This window comes from Propithecus coquereli, unplaced genomic scaffold (assembly GCF_000956105.1).
Source record: "Propithecus coquereli isolate 6110/MARCELLA unplaced genomic scaffold, Pcoq_1.0 Scaffold557, whole genome shotgun sequence".
In the NCBI taxonomy this organism is placed as follows: domain Eukaryota; kingdom Metazoa; phylum Chordata; class Mammalia; order Primates; family Indriidae; genus Propithecus; species Propithecus coquereli.
Genome location: NW_012151474.1, coordinates 1,566,044 through 1,583,421, shown reverse-complemented (window position 1 = coordinate 1,583,421; position 17,378 = coordinate 1,566,044). Strand labels below are relative to the sequence as shown.

At 67.7% G+C, this 17,378-nt stretch overlaps 1 protein-coding gene across 1 annotated transcript in view; it reads left to right on the top strand.

Annotated features, from left to right (window-relative positions):
- Positions 1-16,370, top strand: part of CBFA2T3 (core-binding factor, runt domain, alpha subunit 2; translocated to, 3) — a 21,056-nt gene extending 4,686 nt beyond the window's left edge. Inside the window, exons 2-10 of the mRNA XM_012657669.1 lie at positions 3,249-3,490; positions 3,680-3,769; positions 7,670-7,851; positions 8,377-8,600; positions 11,427-11,512; positions 11,977-12,175; positions 12,590-12,658; positions 14,413-14,603; positions 16,080-16,370. Coding sequence (XP_012513123.1) covers positions 3,249-3,490; positions 3,680-3,769; positions 7,670-7,851; positions 8,377-8,600; positions 11,427-11,512; positions 11,977-12,175; positions 12,590-12,658; positions 14,413-14,603; positions 16,080-16,370 — 1,574 coding nt within the window. The remainder of the gene's footprint in view (positions 1-3,248; positions 3,491-3,679; positions 3,770-7,669; positions 7,852-8,376; positions 8,601-11,426; positions 11,513-11,976; positions 12,176-12,589; positions 12,659-14,412; positions 14,604-16,079) is intronic.
- Positions 16,371-17,378: the final 1,008 nt, after the last annotated feature.

Here is a 17,378-nt window from a genome sequence, read left to right as displayed (position 1 = left end):
GCTGAGAACGAGGACGACAGGCCCCTGCACGTTGCTCGTGTCCTAAGGTGCTGTCTCCGTGGCTGCCATCGTGTGCGGCCGTGCGCTGGCGTCTGGCACGCGGCCCTGGACCAGGGCTGTTGTCATTGGCCGTGTGGCTCTGGGACGGTGACAGTAGATCCCCAGGTCCAGGGAGCTGCCCGGAGCCCCTCGGCCTGGAGGGTGGGAGGGGCTGCCTGTGGGGCCCTCTGTCCCAGCCCGACCCCTGCGAGGCCCTGAGGCTGGGGGAGCCACGGGGCCGCTAGCGTGTGCCCCCAGACCTCACCCGGGACACGTGTGTGGTCTAACTTAGTAACACACCTGTTGCGGGAACGAAAGCACTTGTGCCGGGGCTATTTTCGGCGTCTCTTTAGCAAGTGCTGAGACCGCCCGCGGGAGGGAGTCGGGCAGCAAGCGGTGAGCAGGCCGCGGCAGGACCCGGGCGCCCAGGGCGAGGCTGGTAAGCGGGCCGCAGGGAGGCCGGGGGCTGGCGGTGGCGGCACGGACGGCGGCGTGGCTTAGAAGCCACTGGAGGGTCCAGACCCCTGGTGACCGTCCAGGTTGGCCTTGAGAGGCGAGCCTCCTCCTACGGGGACATCTCCCGTGGTGACAGGCCACCTCCCGGCCTGGCCGGGTGACAGTGAGTGGCCGTCCTCCGTGTTGACCGGGCGCATGTGTCAGTGTCCACGGTGGGGTCGGCCGGAGCTCGCCAGTGAGGGGAAGATAGTGCCACGGGGGGTCCTCTGGGCAGAGCCTTAGACGGGAGGGACTGGGGCCACCGTCCACCCCGACGCGAGGGGAGCTGGAGAGCGTGGCACCCGCTGGGCCATCGTGGCTGCGCGTCCGTCCTGAGCCCCAGGAGCTTCCAGGATCGTTTGGACCAGGGGCGGCAAACAGGTTTCCATTTGCACGTGCGTCTCCCGGGGTAGCTGTGTTGAGAAGGATTCAGAGCCCCGGTAGCCCCTGGGTTCCAGTCCTTTAGCCTGTCCGTCAGGGGAGGCAGCTCACACGCTCAAGTTTTGCGCCGTCCCCACCTGCGACGGGGTTTTCTAGAATCCTGCGCGGTGGGGGGCGCTTGTTACCGGGCAGAACCACCACATCCGCACGTAAAACCAACCAGGCGTCTCGGCACTGGGGAGATAATCCAGGGAGGTGTGCGGCAGGACGGGCTCCCTGGGGCCCCCGTGGAACTCAGGGTGGGTGGAGGGACACTTGCAAATGAGGAAACTGAGGCCAGGCCTGAGTCCAACCCACACGGCACTTCTGGGCCTGGCGGCAGGACCCTGCTCCGCACCTGGGCGGCCTCCCCGGGCCCTCGAGGGCAGCCTGCGTCTGGCTCAGTGTCCTCTCGGCCTGGGGCATCTGAGGGGCTCTGCGGGGCCTGAGCCGTGCGGCCCCCTTGCTGTCCCGGCCTCTGCCTTGCGGCGGTGACAGCACGGCCCGCGGGGGAGGAAGGCCGGCCGGGGCCCTGCCCCACCCCCGCCACCGTGGACGTCCGAGCTCGGGTCCTGCTGCACCTGGTGCCCAAGACCCCACCAGTGGTCGCTCGGCCTGTGGGGTGGCCACGGCGGGAGGGCATCTCTCAGAGCCAGGCCACCCTGCTGCGCCTTCTCCCGCTTGGTGGGGGCGTGTGATGACGGCAGGTCTGCGCGCGTGCAGGGTGCGCCGGTGGGCCCTGGACGCGGAGCATGACAGCCTCTGGGAGGGTGGAGCCGGGGGACGTTGGTGCCGCCGCAATCGCGCCTGAGGGTCAGGGCAGGAGGGCGCCCGGTGGAGGTGGGGGCCGGTTCGGGAGCCCACGGTGGGGTCCCCCGGGCCTGCGGTGGGGGCAGAAGTGACTGGGCCCAGTGAGAGCCGCAGCTGGGGAGGCCGGTCAGCAGCGGTGACCCCCGGGATGGGCAGCGCAGGCCTGGCCTGGGCACCAGGCCCCCCGGAGCGGGCGAGTGAGCCACTTCCCGGGTGTCCCCGACACAGGCCGCGGCCGCAGGTGCCAGGACGTGGCTGGAGCCCCGGAGGAGCTGGGCCCGAGGGGGCGGGTGGCTCTGAGCACCTGCGCTGCCGCGAGGGCGGGGACCGGCGCCGTGCAGACCCGCCGGACAGGGAGGGGCCGGGCAGGGTGCGCGTGCGGGTGGAGAGGGGTGCGTGGAGTCAGGACGTGGAGGGCCGGTTCCGGGAGCAGCGTGCGGCGGGCGTGTCCGTGTGCAGGAGGGCGCAGGCCGGCTGGGCCAGGTGCGCTGGGCCTCCCAGAGACGTCCAGTCCCCCTCCCCCCACCAAGGGCCCTGAGAGCCCTGTGACCTCTGACCTATCTGCAGACGCTCCTGGGGCCGGGACGTGGGGTGCAGGCGGCCGGGTCACCAGACGGCTGTCCTGGGCTCCCTGCCACAGGTGTGGCCTTGGCCTGTGTCACCCAAGGTGGAGGGCCGAGGACCTGTCCCAAGACTCCACGGTGGCCTCAGGCGTCGGCCAGGGCCAGGCAGGCGCGTCTCCGTGGCGACAGGGCGGCCCCTGCAGCCTGACCGTCAGCTGTCCCTCAGGTCACCTGCGTGTCCTCAGCTCGCACTGCCGGGGCCTGTGTGCGCAGGCGTCTGTGTGTCCTTGGGTGTCCCAGCCCCGCTGCTGCTCTCGGAGCCCCTCAGCCGCTGCTCCGGGCTGGGGAGGTCCCTGGGGGCGTTGCCTGGGGCTGTCGTGGCAGAGGTGACGGTCACCAGCCTTGTGGGGATGAACAGCTTCTTTCCCGAGTCCCTCCAGCCCCGGAAGGGGAGGCGCGAGGCCAATCTTGGGGTGCGGGGACGGAAGGGCCTGACCTTGGCCCAGAGCATGGCCAGGAGGCCACACTCAGAGCCAGGTCACCCCACAGCCACCGCCAGTGCGCGGGTCCCGGGGCGAGGGCGTCCCCTCCCTATGTGCCGGTGCCCCTCCTAGCATGGCCACGAGGACAGACGGGTGACACGCCCCAGGCACGGGGCACAGCGGCCCCGCGAGGGCCTAGGACCCCGCCGTCACCCTCGTCACTGCGGTCCCGTCTCATTGTCATCGTTGCTGTTGACGCTGTGGCCACCTTGGTCACCGTGGCCGTCGCTGTCGTCCTCGTTGCTGTCACGGCACTGCCAGCACTGTCACCCGCGGCCTTGACACTTTGCCCTGTCTCGTCACCGCTGTCACCGCCGCGGACATTTCGGTCATGTCCCCGTGTCCGGGCCTCGCGCTCACGCCGCCTTCCCTCCCGCAGTGATGAACGGCAGCGGCCACTCGCCGACCGCCGTCAGCGGGGCCCCGTCCACGCCCAGCGGCTTCAGCGATGGCCCGGCCTCCTCCTGCACGGCCGCCCTGTCCACGCAGCACCTGCCCCCGGCCTGCGGCGCGCGGCAGCTCAGCAAGCTCAAGCGCTTCCTCACCACGCTGCAGCAGTTCGGCAGCGACATCTCCCCGGAGATCGGGGAGCGCGTGCGCACGCTGGTGCTGGGCCTGGTGGTGAGTTGGGCGGGGACTCGTGGGTTCCCGGAGGACGGCCACACTCGAGCGGGCTGCGTGCCGGTGGGGAGGGGGACTCACTCTCGCGCTGACCGGCGCCCTCCGGGGGCCGCCCCCGGCTCTCAGGCCACCGCCCACCCCCGCGCGGTCCCCAGGATGGTGCTGACAGGAGGCGGGTCTTCTCCCCAGAACTCAACGCTGACCATCGAGGAGTTCCATTCCAAGCTCCAGGAGGCCACCAACTTCCCGCTGCGGCCGTTTGTCATTCCCTTCCTGAAGGTAATGGCGGAACCCCCGGTTGGTTCTATTATTATCGTGCGACGCGCCAGGTACCGTGAGGCTCAGGGACGCAAACGTGAGCAGGCAAAGCGCCTCCCGGAGCCAGCGTGGAGGTGGGGGGAAGGTGACCAGTGGGCAAGCTCTGCGGAAGCTGGAGATGCGTGACGTGCAGAGAAACATTCCCCAAGGCCTGCGGGGTGGGCATGTTGGTGGGGGCAGAAGAGCATGAGGGAGGGAGCTGGTGGGCAGTGGCACAGAGGCCTCCAGGCAGCAGGAACAGCACGTGCAAAGGCCCTGAGGCAGGAGCTGCCCACTGTGAGCAGCAGCGAGGCGGCCAGTGTAGCTGGAATGGAGAGAGGCGGAGAGGGCGGGAGGCTGCGCACAGGCAACAGGCAGATGGGTAAGCTGGGTGCGTGGTGGGCATGAAGTGTCAGAGAAGTGGGTGGTGCAGTCCAGCTCGGAGGATGAGCCGTGGGCGGTGGCGGTGGTGCCTGCACACTCAGGAGGGCCGGCTCTGGGCCCAGCCCACACCCACCGAGGTGGAGTCTGCACTTGAAAAGGTGCCGGTGATTCGCGTGCAAAGGTGGGACGGGCACAGGCAGAGTCCGGCCAGCGTGGTCCCTGCGCCCCCCACTCCCGCACGACGGCGGCGTGTCTCTGAGGGATGAGGGTGAAGCGTTCGCACGTGTATTTGGCCACGTGGCCCTACCGTGCCGAGCTCCTCCCGCGGTGAGGTCCACAGAGCTTAGCCGGGAGGAGCTGGCCCGGCCGCCCCAGGGCCGCACGGAGCACCGAGGCCTCCCGCAGCCCTGGGTCGGGGGCAGCCAGGCCCCTTGAGGACAAACCACACCAGTCACTCCCGGTGCGGGCCTGCCCCTGCCACTCGGCAGCCACGGGCCAGGGCCACGCAAGTCCTCTGTGCCTCGGTGTCCGCAGCTGCAACATGGGGACCCCTCTCAGCTCGCGGGAGGTCTGCGCGAGGGACGAGTGTTCGCGCTCGGCACGTTCGGTGCACGTCGGGCATCGTCGACATCAGGGCTCTGAGTGTCCCTTAGGGCAGGAAGGTTCCGGAAAGCTCCTGGGCACCTCCTGGACCCCGCGAAGGGGGCGGCAAAGCCACCACCGCTGTTCCCGACGAGCGGGCGGGAGACTGAGGCCCGGAGCGGGGCTCGCACCTTGTCTGTCCCACTCCGGAGCCCACGGCCTCGGCAGGGCCCCGCCGGTCCCCGACCCCTCCAGTCCCTCACCAGGGGGAATCCGTGTCACACCCATGGCCCTCCCTCCTGCCGCGCCCCGCCGCGCTCGCTCCTGAGCTGGCCACGGAGGAGGAGCCGGAGGCTGCGTCCTGACGCCCTTTGCAGTTTGTCAGCGGCCGTCCCCTTGTCCCTTGATCCTCTTTAACTTCCTGCCGACTCCCCGCCGCCCGTCTTGGGGACGCAGCGCCTGCCTGTGCTGTCGGGTCGGACGTTTGCACCGACGCCCTGGTTTACCGAGGAGCGCGGAGACGTCTCGGTGCCTTCTGCGTCTCCCCGCCAGGCCCCGGGGACCCGCAGCCACACCCCAGCATGGTGCCACCCACCCCACAGCGGGCGCAAGGCAGGATACCCCCGGCCCAGCACTGCTCTGTGTAGGGTCCTCTCTGCCTCAGTTTCCCCTCTGCACACAGCTCTCGTGAGGCTATGCAGGCCAGCTGGTGGCTGGACACGCGGCCGGCAGGTCGTCAGAGACATGAGGCCTCTCAGTCTCCCTGACCTGGAGCTTCTGGGGCAAAGCGGGAGGGTCAAAAATAAAAATAAAAAACATCGTGGCCAGTCCTGTGACCAGGTGCTGGCCCGAGCCCTGGCCCTGCGGTCCCCACAGGGGAGCAGCTCCCACCCCACCTGTGGCCGCCGCCGCTTTAAACTCAGCGGTGGGGGGGGGGGGCCAGCCTTACGGGGCTGGACACAGGCCTGGCGACCCCCTCGGCCGCCTCTGAGGGTTCCTGTCTGTGGCCTGGACGTGGGAGTGGCTCCTTCCCGAACGTTCACAACCCCCGGGCCGGCGGGGGGGCCCCTTGGGGGCGGGCTTCGGGGCCTTGTTCTTGGAAAGGGCGGGACTTGGGGTTGGGGGTGCGGCCGGGGGCCTTGCCGGGTTCCGGCCTTGGTTCGGCGTTGGTTTCCCCTTGGGTTGGGTTGGGGCGGCCCCCCCCGGGTTTTGGGAAGGGGTTGGTTCACCCCCCGGGGGCCGGCGGGTTTTCCGCGGTTGTTTTCCGGTTGGGGCGGGTTCGGGGGGTTCAGGTGGGTTTCCCAGGGCCCCCCGGCCCTTGGTTGTTGAGGTTGGTTGGGCCTTTTGCGGGGGCCCCGGTCGGGCGGGTTTTGGGGGCGGGGTTTGGGGCGGCGGAACGTTCCCAACCCCCCTTGGTTCACTTGTTTTGTTTTTTTTTTTTTTGCAAATATTAACTTCCTTTGGCTTGAGGTCCCGTCTGTGAAGAGGGCAGTGTCAGATGGTGGCGTTGGGTCCAGGAGTATTTTGTGACCAGCTCAGTTTGTCCAGCATTTTCCTGGTGACGCTCCTGGGGTGTGCTGGGCTCCTGGGGACAGAGGGAGTGGCTGCCTCCGAGGTGGCTTTGAGGTCAGGCTCCCACAGTCCCCACCGCTCTCTGTGCTGGGGGAGCCCCCAGCGGGGGGCCACACACTGGGGTCCCTGCAGCCTCTCCTGAGCCTGCCCCGGGCACGGCAGACGCTGGGAGGAGCCGCCCACCCCGCCAGCCCTCCACCCACGCCCCGGCTCCCAGCTGGCCCGAGCCGGCCAGGAATCCAGATGTTTCCACTGCCCTGACAGCGACCAGGGATGCCTGCCTGGCCAAGGGGGGGCCCCGGGGAGGGGAGATGTCTGGCTCCACAGGCCTCTGGGGACCTCCGTCCCAGCTCACGCCCTTAACGTGCCCAACAGATGGCGGGTGGCCCGCGTTCAGCTGCCCAAATAGAAAACAGGCCGCCGCGCTCCGGCTGCCGCTGGGCCCCAGTGGCTGCGCTCACGGTGGCTGGGGAGGGTTGGCAGGAGGAGGCTGCCGTGGCAGCTTGGAGACGCATGAGAACGTTGGGGACTGTATTTATTTACAAATGCTTGGAACCGCTGGCTCCCGCAGGCGGCCCGCCACCGGGCCCGCGGCCAGCGCGCTCAGGGCCGCCTGCCTTGCGTGGCTCTGGGAAGACTTTACGGAGGGCACGTGAGGAGCCCGGCGGTGCACGCGGGAGGCGGGTGGGCACAGGGTGTCGGAGCCGGGGTCCGAATGCGGGTCCTGTGGGCCGGGCAGTCATTCAGCCCCGTGCTGTGGGCCCATCCCCCAAACACAGCCAAGTCGCAGCGGCGTCGCCGGTGGTAACGTCCGTTTGTGCTGACCCTCACGGCCCAGAGCCCAGCTTCCTGCAGGGCTGAGGCTGGGAACCAGCAGGGCGTGGACGGGCGGGGCTCACTCCGTGGGGTCCCCTCGGTGCACGTCGGGGTCCAGAACTGAGGCCCTGCAAGCGGCCACCCTGGGGTTCGTTAGCTGTGTGCCCAGGGCTGGCTGCTGCCCCTCTCTGAGCCCCAGTGTCCTCCTCTGTGGCCTGGATGGCGTGGTGCCCACCACTAACTAGCACCTTCCCCACGATGTACCACGGGAGGGACTTGGTGACGTGGAAAAGCCCCCACCAGGGAGACCGGAGTCTGGGCCTGGGTCCCCTGCACCCCAGATCGCTGTGGGCCCTGGCAGGACGCCGTCCTGCCTGGCCCTGCTGCCGCCCTCCCGCAGCGCCGTGAGGAGGGTCAGGCTCAAGGAGCGGGGGTCAGAGAGTTCGTGCCACCTTTGCAGAGTCACACAGAGGCAAGGCTGGGACTTGAACCTTGCCCGCCGTCCAAGCCTCCCCCCTGCCCCCGCAGGCAAACCTGCCCCTTCTGCAGCGGGAGCTCCTGCACTGTGCCCGTCTGGCCAAGCAGACCCCCGCCCAGTACCTGGCCCAGCACGAGCAGCTGCTGCTGGACGCCAGCGCCTGCTCCCCCACCGACTCCTCCGACCTCCTGCTGGACGTCAACGAGAACGGCAAGAGGAGGACACCTGACAGGTACCTGGGGAGAACCACCCCGGGGCCAGCGCTCGCCAGGCAGGCCTGTCCCGGGCTGAGGGAACATGGGTCGAGACCGTCCTGCGTCCCAGGCAGGCGAGCTGAGGGGCTGGGGAGGGGCCGCCACCCAGGCCAGTGCGTCCGTGGCCTCCCGTGGGCCGTGGACCCGCTGCCCCGGGGCCCCAGGCGGGGAGTCTGTCCGGCGGAGACGCCCTCTGTGCTGGACGTAGACATCCAGGAGTCCGAGGTCCCCAGGCGGGGCCCTCTGTGTGGGCCACAAACGTGCTGTCCCTACTCTCCAGGGGGTGGACGGACGTCTCCTGCCGCCCAGTCCTGCCGCAGGAGGTCAGGCCCGGGAGCAGGAGGGGCGGCTGGGCTGGGCGCCGGGAGCTGGTCTAATCCTCTGTGTCTCTCTCCCCTCACGCCCCCTTTCTGCCCACGCCTGTCTCCCCTCGCCCCAACGCCTGGGCTCCGTTGGACTTATCCCGTAACCACTGCCCCGCCCCCACCTGCTCTTTGCCGCAGGACCAAAGAGAACGGGTCGGACCGTGACCCGCTGCTCCCCGAACACCTCAGCAAGCGGCCCTGCACCCTGAGCCCCGCCCAGCGCTACAGCCCCAGCAACGGGCTGCCCCACCCCACGCCGCCCCCGCACTACCGCCTGGAGGACATGGCTGTGGCCCACCACTTCCGAGACCCCTACCGGCCCCCCGACCCCCGGGAGCTGCGGGAGCGACATCGGCACCTCGGTGAGCAGAGTGCCAGGGACGGGACACGTATGTGTTAGCAGGAACATGTGTGTGCGCCTGAGCTTGTGTACGCGGGGGCATGGCCAGCAGCTGTGTGCACCTAAACCGGGAGACGCCCTGCCGCTGCCACCTGGCCTTGTCTGTCCAGGAAGGACACCGAGGGCGGGGAGGGAGCCCGCCTGGCTGGGCCGTGTCCGGGAGCCTCTGTCTTGGGGGCAGCCTGACCTCCCGCCTCGCACCCCTCGGGGCCAGGAGTTCCCCCAGGGACTGACCAGGCTGTGGCCACGGAGGGGTCGTCCTGGGGCCCCGGCACCCACCTCTCCCCCAGGCGGGTGGCCGTGGGCCTGGAGCTGACCACTGGGTTCCCGTCCGAGCTTGACGATTCTCCACACCCTGGGGTGTGTCACATGGCCCTCCGTGCCTCAGTTTGCTCCTCTGCCATCTGATCGACGGGGGTAGTTAGTGCGGGGTGGCGACAGTGCTCCGTGAGGCCCAGCTGTGGTCAGTGAGAGAGAGGACATCTCGGGGCAGGGCACCCACCACCCGGCTCCCCTGCATCCTTCACTCTGTCCCCAGAGCCGGGGGCAAGGTGCCAGCCAGCACTGCCGGACGCTGAGGCCCAGCGAGTGCGGGTCACCTGCCCAGAGCTCTTAGCCACGTCTGCCTGACCTTCCACCCCTCCCCTCTGCGGGGACCAAGGGATGGTCAGGCCTGGGACCCCCAGCGTGGAGACCGGGAGGCAGAGCCTGGAGGCCGCCCATGGGGAGCCGGCGGCGGCAGGGTCAGCAGAGGCCTCGCCCTGAACAAGCCGGTCTCCCCACCCCCACCCTGCGGAAGCTTCCAGGGCCCGGGCCCAGGCAGCAGGTGACGGCGTCTGGCTCGCTGCAGCCAGGGTCAGGCAGGTGATAATTCCCACCCGCTTCTGCTAATGCAAAAATAAACGCCAGCTGTCGGGCAGGCCTCAGCCGCCACTGTGGTTGGGGCATTGGTGCAGGCTGCAGCGCTGCAGGCGGCAGGGCAGGGTGGTGGACACGAGCTGTGGCCGCCACCTCCCTCCCCCTCTGCAATGTGGGGGAGCCATTTGGGGTCTGGGGGCTAGGAGACCTTTAGGGGCTTAAGAAGTCCTGACAGAGACCTGAGCCCCCAGGAAACACCAGTGCTGGGTCACCAGACGGGGCGGGGGCTGGGAACATTGGGCGTTTCCGAGAAGCATAGGTAGGAGCCGTCATCTTGGGCGTGGGGATGCGGCTGGAGGTCTCCTGCAGCCCGGTTTCTGGTTACCTGGGGGTGCCCCCCCCCTTCCAGTTCCTGGGGCCTGTTAAAACGAAAACCTTAGATAACTCAAGTTCAACAGAATTTAACTGAGCTGAGAACTCTGGGATCGGGCCCAGAGCAGGCTCTGAGAGCAGCGTGGGGGCAGCTGACCGGGCCGGCTCGGCGTCTGCGAGTTTGAGTCCGCTGCCGGCAGCCACACGAGTGACGGTTCCGAGAGCGAGCGTCCTCCCGGCAGGCCGTCAGTGAGCTCCACGCTAGTCAGGGCGCAGTTCCTTACGTAAGGGCTCCACGCGGAGCCACCCGAGGCCAAGTCTAGGGTGGCTGGACCAGTGTCACCGGCCTGGGCTGAGGACAGCTCCAGCCGGAGCCGGCCTGGGCCCACACCTGCCTCCATCACTCCCCGCACGGTGACCCTGGGCAAATGGGTCCCCCAACCCGCCGCGTTCTCCGGTCTGTGAAAGGGAAAAAGGGAACGGGATGGAACTTCCCGCGGGCTGTCGCGGGATGAGCAGCTGAAGCAGTCAGCGTGGGGCGCGGGCTCAGTAACTCACAGGTGTCCTCCAAGTGCCCTAAATCAGCCTGGGCTCTTCCCCAACACACTTCCTGAGTCTTCCCACACCCACAGGAAGTAGGCAGGGCGGGGAAACTGAGGCACGGAGCCATGAGATGAGAGCCCAGGGACCCCTGGGGAATGAGTGTCTGTCCCTACTCTGGCTCTGAGCCCACTGTGGAGCTGGAGGTGTGGCCCAGGGACTGCTGTGGCCTGGGAGAGCAGGGCGGAGCTTGGGGTGTGGGCAGGGCCTGAGAGAATAGGGTGGAGCCTGGGCATATGGGTGGGGCCTGGGAGAATAGGGTGGAGCCTGGGTGTGGGTGGGGCCTGGGAATAGGGTGGAGAGCCTGGGTGTGGGTGGGGCCTGTGGGGGGGCCTGGGAGAACAAGGTGGAGCCTGGGGCATGAGTAGGGCCTGGGAGAATAGGGTGGAGCCTGAAGTGTGGGTGGGGCCTGGGAATAGGGTGGAGCCTGGGTGTGGGTGGGGCCTGTGAGGGGGCCTGTGAGAACAAGGCAGAGCCTGGGGTGGGCAGGGTCTGAGAATAGGGTGGGGCTTGGTTGTATGGGTGGGACCTGTGGGTGGGTGGGGCCTGAGAGAAAAGGGTGGAGCCTAGAGCATGGGGGGTGCTGGGAGAACAGGGTGGAGCCTGGGCAAACATGGCGGATCCTGGAGTGTGGGTGGGGCCTGCGAGCAGGGCAGAGCCTGGGGTGTGGGCGGGACTTGGGAGAATATGGTGGAGCCTGGGTGTGGGCAGGGCCTGAGAGAACAGGGTGGGGCTTGGGTGTATGGGTGGGGCCTGTGGGGCCTGAGAGAACAGGGCAGAGCCTGGAGCATGGGGGGGGGCTTTAGGAGGGGCCTGGGAAAATGGGGCGGAGCCTGGGTGTGTGGGTGGAGCCTGGACAAACATGGCGGATCCTGGGGTGTGGGCAAGGAGAACAGGGCAGAGTCTGGGGTGGGCGGGGCATGGGCGGGGCCTAAACGCACGCCTGCCCCTCCTACAGCAGTTCCCGGGTCCCGGCAGGAGGAAGTGATCGACCACAGGCTCACAGAGCGCGAGTGGGCAGAAGAGTGGAAGCACCTCAACAACGTGAGTGTCTAGGCAGGAGCCTGGGGGCCACAGCTGCTCCCAGGAGCTCTGCCCCACCGTGGAGCCTGGGACTGCTGGGGGCTGCAGGGCCGCGTGGAGGCTCCCCCAGGCTCAGCTCCACCTGTCTGGCGTGCCCCGCACCTTCCTGCCACCTGCCCTTCACCTGGGCCCCAGCTTTCGCGAGGCCTGTGCAAGGCATTGTGGGGAGAGCAGGAAGCAGGCCCAGCCTCCCTGCATGGCACTTCTGCTCAGTGGCTCTTCCCGGAGCGAGCGGTTTGGGGACAAGCAGTTCTGGGGCCTCTTCGCGGCAGGGCACCGGAGCCCCTGGCTTGGGGATGGGTGGGCTGCGTCCTGAGGTGCCCCTGCCCTCGTGGGCGCTGGGCTGGCCGGGCCTGCAGTACAGGCGTGCGCGTGGCTGCTCCTGGGCCTCCCGAGGTGCTGAAGGCCGGCCCGCCTGCCCGCAGCTCCTGAACTGCATCATGGACATGGTGGAGAAGACGCGGCGGTCGCTCACGGTGCTGCGCCGGTGCCAGGAGGCCGACCGCGAGGAGCTCAACCACTGGGTCCGGCGCTACAGCGACGCGGAGGACGTGAAGAAGGGCCCCGCACTCGCTGCCGCCCGGCCCCTCAGCAGCTCCGCCGGCCCCGAAGGGTCTCAGCTAGGTGAGCACCGAGCACGGGCGAGGGCAGGGGTGGGGGTGCCCTGCACAGGTGCCTGGGCAGGGGCCGACACCTTGCTAAACACCACCTGGCCTGCTAGGCAGCCCAGAGCTCAGGGATCTGGGGTCAGAGGCTCAGAGCTGGGGGCCCCCGAGCGTCTGTGTTCATCCACCTCGACGATGAGAAAACAAAAGGAGCCCGGGACACGCCCGGCTCCCAGCCCGAGTCCAAGTCCGCGGGCTCCAGAGGGTCCCCCTGCCTGAGCACTGTCCTGCCCACCTCGGAGACAGATGCAGTCTCTCCACCCGGGCCACCTGGTGCCCCTCCCCCAGGCAAGCACACACGCCCACCCTCAGGACGTGAAGGGGGCAGCCAGCTGGCCCGTCCTGTACGTGACGCTGGCCCCCCGTGTTTCAGATGTCCACCGGGACTTCGTGCCTAGGACCCTCTCTGGCTACATGCCTGAGGACATCTGGAGGAAGGCCGGTGAGTGGGGACAGCCCAGGGGAGCAGAGCTGGGGGGCCAGGACCCCCGACACCCCTCGCCAGCTCAGCCTGCCAGGAGCTTCCATCTGCACTTGGGGCTCCGCTGGGCTCCTGGCACAGGGCAGAGCTCACAGGGTTTTGGACATCCTTCTGGGAAGGCTCGCAGAAGGGGTCAGAGCAGCACTTACTATTCGGGACTGGGCAGCTGTGACCGGCATCTGCCAAGAAATGAACGAGGGGGCATGCCACTCGGCAGACATGGCGTCCTTGCCAGCATGCACAGGAGGGCACACAGAGGCGCACACACCCTTGGACCTGAGCTGGCCAGGGGTTTAGGGCTGGGGTCCACGCAGCCTTTAGGGCAGAACGTTGAGCTCTGGTGCCAGGAGAAGGCTGTGGGGACATTCGCTTACACGGTGGGGACCAGGATTGGGGAAGGGGCTGGGGCCCAGTAGGATCTGTGGGCAGCAAGGGGGATGGGCACTCATGTGGGGCTCGTGGTGGAGAGAGGAGGTGGGACCCAGATAGGCTGCCATCTGCGGGTGGATTCAGCGCCAGGTGTGAGGAAGGGACAGGAGAACTTCAGAGTCTCAAAAGCAGTGTGTGGAGGGTCCCACCTGGAGGGGGGGGCGGGGCTTGCAGACAGCCTGAGGCTGGGCGTGGGGTGGGGACAGGCCTGGACGCAAGGGCAGGGTCCTCACTTGCCTGGCCTGTCCCCTTCCTTCCGTGTGGCCCTGTGGCAGGGCCCTGCGGGACCCCTGCTGACATCCACCGGGAGCCTGGATAGTGACTTTGGGCCAGTGTCTGTCAGCTGCCGCCAGGTCCTGGGGCTGCAGCCAGCCCTGCCGGTGGCTCCGCACGGGCCCGTGAGTAAACGCCCCGAGGGGAGGCCCAGGGGCTGTCTCCCCCCTTGAATAGGACCCTGTCTAATCCCACCCCAGCCCTGGGGCAGATTCTCACACCACACTGTAAGGACAGTGCAAATAGGTAAACCGAGGCAGGCCTAAAGGCTCTGGGGGTAGTTTAGCCAGGGCTCACAGGCTGGGGTGTCGTTTGCAATGTTGGAGGGCACAGTCCAGTCAGAGTGGACACTGGGCGGAGTCGGTCTCAGCCCTGACTCCCGCTCTCAGCGGGGCTGGGTAGGGGCTGCGCATGCCCAGGGGACCACGGAGTCCCCACCGCCAGTGGGGGACGACAGCTGGCCTCTCCCGCGCCGAGGGAGGGCCCCTCTCAGGCCAGATCAGAGCCACCAGACGCGGCAGGAGCGCAGCCTTGCCAGGCTGACCAGGCGACGGCACAGTGCGGTGGAGATAACGCGGCGGGCCCCGGACAACCGCGCAGAGCTGGGGCGGGGCTCCTGGCTGCATCTGGGAGAGGCGGGGTGAAGGCAGGGCCACGGCGCTCAGGGTGGGGCCGGGGACCAACAGCAGCCTAGCCTGGAACCGGTTAGGAACGCGGTTCTCGGAACTCCCCAGGCCTGCAAGTCCCGCTCTGCGGTGGGCCAGGCCCTCGCCCTCCGGGGGCGCCAGCACACGCCAGCGCTTGGGAACTTCAGTGGAGAGCGAGCTTTGGAAGTGTCATCGCGTGCTGCTGCTGCACACATGTGCCTGGGATGTGTGCACATGCTTGTCTGCACAGGCATAAGGTCACTGGCGTGTACCTGCGTGTGCACACGGCCCCTTCCTGTAGGTTGTGGCTGGGGAGGCCCATGTGCCTGTCTGGGCCAGCCCGTGTGACCACTGATGTCCCCGCAGAGGAGGCAGTGAACGAGGTCAAGCGGCAGGCCATGTCGGAGCTGCAGAAGGCCGTGTCAGACGCGGAGCGCAAGGCCCACGAGCTCATCTCCACAGAGCGCGCCAAGATGGAGCGGGCCCTGGCCGAGGCCAGGCGGCAGGCCTCCGAGGACGCCCTGACCGTGGTCAACCAGCAGGAGGACTCCAGTGAGGTAGGGCCGCCGGCCGCTCCTGCACCGCCCCCACCCAGCATCCAGCGCAGCCCAGGGTCACCCTGGGGAGCTCTCTGAGCTCTCTGTCATTGTGGTTGCCGGGAGTGCTACGCAGCAAGCACACCGTCCCTGCCGCCCAGAGACCCCGCACGGCCTGGTGCAGTGTCCCGGGGGGTGTCCCTGTCCTGCAGATGCAGAAACTGAGGGCTCGGGAGGGTCAGCGGCTTGTGGGAGGTCACAGCCTTGGAAGCGGCAGGGCCGTTACTCGACCCCAGGGCGGCTGGCGCTGAAACCCAGGTCCTTCCCTGACCTGTGAAAGCAGGGGGCCCAGGGCCATCGTGGGGACTCGGGGCTCCCAAAGCGCCCGGCCCACTCCTTGCACGCACGAGCGGGACAGGCACGAGGGGCGTCATCCTGCTTGTGCCGGGGCGTCCGGGGGGCCGGGCTCCGTCCAGCAGGGCGGGCGCGGGACCCTCTGCAACCCAAGAAGAACTGGGATGGCCGAGAAGTTGGGAGAGGGAGATCCCCATCCGGGGAAGTCCCAGGAGCGTCCCCTGAGAAGCGGAGACCTCCAACGCCCCACGCGCGTCCGCGCCCGAGCAGGCCGGGAGAGTGTGGAGGAGGTGGGGCCCCGTCAGTCACGGTCCCTGCGCCAGCTCTTTCGACAAATGCTTTCAGCTCTGGAGAAACAGTCTGGAGCAGAAAAGACGGAAATGCCGTGGAGCTGGCATTTGAGTAGGAGGAGGAGAAAGGACAGGCAGCGTGTCAGGAGGAGGGAACGTGGGGAGGGAGGGCCTCGCCGGCAGGGGACTCCTGGACAGGAGGTGAGCCGGCAGGTGTCTGGGGAGCAGGCCCCGCGGAGGGGCCGCCAAGGAGGCCGGAGTGGCTGCAGCGGCCGGAGCCGGGCGAGAGCAGGAGGTGCTGGTCCCAGAGGCTTTGGGGGCGAACCAGGGACTTGGTCTTTCACTCCTGGGCTGGGTTTGGGCCCCTCCGTCCCCCAGCATCCCCCACCCGGCCAGGAGGGGACAGGCTGTTAGGCTCCAGCCAGCCGCGTGCCTTGGCTGTGCGCAGGGACCCTGGGCGCCTTCTGCTCACACGGCGACCGCTCACCCCGCCGATAGGGGCGGAGGACGGCGTCTCAGCGGCCTGGGCTCTGCCAGGCCCGCCCCCTCCCAAATTGGGGGCCCTGGTGAGCTCAGGAGGGCTTCCCGGAAGGGAGGAAAGGCCGGGGTCCAGCCAGCACGCAGCGAACCCGCCTGGGCAGCTGGAGTCCCGAGTGCGGGCGTGGGAGGCCGCCCCTCAGACATGGCCCAGCGAGCAGATGTGTCTCGGGAGTGGCCCCGGCCCGTGGCCCTGGCGGTCTTTCTCGTCTCGCCGGGGGACAGCGGGGCTGGGTCCGAGTGGCTTTGTCTGGGGGGCATTTTGGGGATTTGGCCAGCCCTGGCCCACCCCTGACCATCCCCCTGCCCCCTGCAGAGCTGCTGGAACTGCGGGCGCAAGGCCAGCGAGACGTGCAGCGGCTGCAACGCGGCGCGCTACTGCGGCTCCTTCTGCCAGCACAAGGACTGGGAGAAGCACCACCACGTGTGCGGCCAGAGCCTGCAGGGCCCCGGGGCCGTGGTGGCCGACCCGGTGCCTGGACAGCCCGACGCCACCACCGGCCTGGACCCCTCCCTGCCTGTGGGGGCCGCCAGCCCCAGCGAGGCCGGCTCTGCGGGGACCTCCCGCCCCGGCTCCCCCGGCCCGCTGGACGCCGTGCCCCGCTGACCCCTGCCGGACACAGCACCCGCCAAGCCTGCCCAGCCCAGCCTGCTGGACGCTGCACCCCGCCTGGCCCCGGGGAGCCGGCGGGTTGGAGTCACTGCTGCTACTGCCTCTCTCCAAAAGAAGACACAGAACCAACAAAACCTGCGTTCAATGCAACTTCTCAGCTACCTGACGGCTCTCGCGACGACCTCCTGACAGCCTCTCTCTTCGCAAGCACCCTCGGAACCTCCGACTGAGCTTTAGACGGCGGAGCGGGTGCCGCAGGCGTGACGGCTCTGCGCACGCGCTCGCGCCCCGTCTCTCTTGTTTTCCTACGTGACTTTCACGTGTTTTCTCTTGAATGAAAAAAATCTAACGGGTGGCTTATATTTTCAGCGAAGAGTTTTTTGGCGTTTTGTTGGCAAAAGAGCTACTTGGATAAACGGACAAAGAAACCTGTGGGGTCCCCCTTCCCGATTAAAAGGGGAAAAAGAAAACTGTTATTTTATAGCCGGAGACCTGGACGCCGCTGCGCCCCCAAACCTCCCCGGGGCGCGTGGCGGACGCAGTGAAGACGGTAAGAAAGATGGCGGTTTCCGACTCAAGAAGCATTTTTGGTTTCAGATTTTCTTTTTCCTTTAAGGTTAAACTCTTTGGCTTTAAGTAAAAATCCAAAAAGTTTTTTAAAATGAAGCAAAGGAAGCACAGCTGTAACTACCTTGCTAGCTAGCCACCCAAGGATGCCGGACTCACCTCGCTGCAAAGGAAACCCAAAAAGCAAACACAGGAAGCCGAGATCCAAAACGTCTCCGTCACTGCCAAAGCATTTTTCTCACTGTTTCCCTGCTCCCTTGGGTTCGTTTGGATGTTGGTCTTTTTCTTTTACTTTTGTTTCGATTTTGCCTGTGGGGTGTTGGGATATTGGAGTCTGGAGGGTTCGTACCCGACAAGAAGCAACTTTCGTTTCCTCGTGGCAATTTGGCCACGTGTCCACGTGTGGGGGGGGAGCCCCCTCCGTCTGTCCTCACG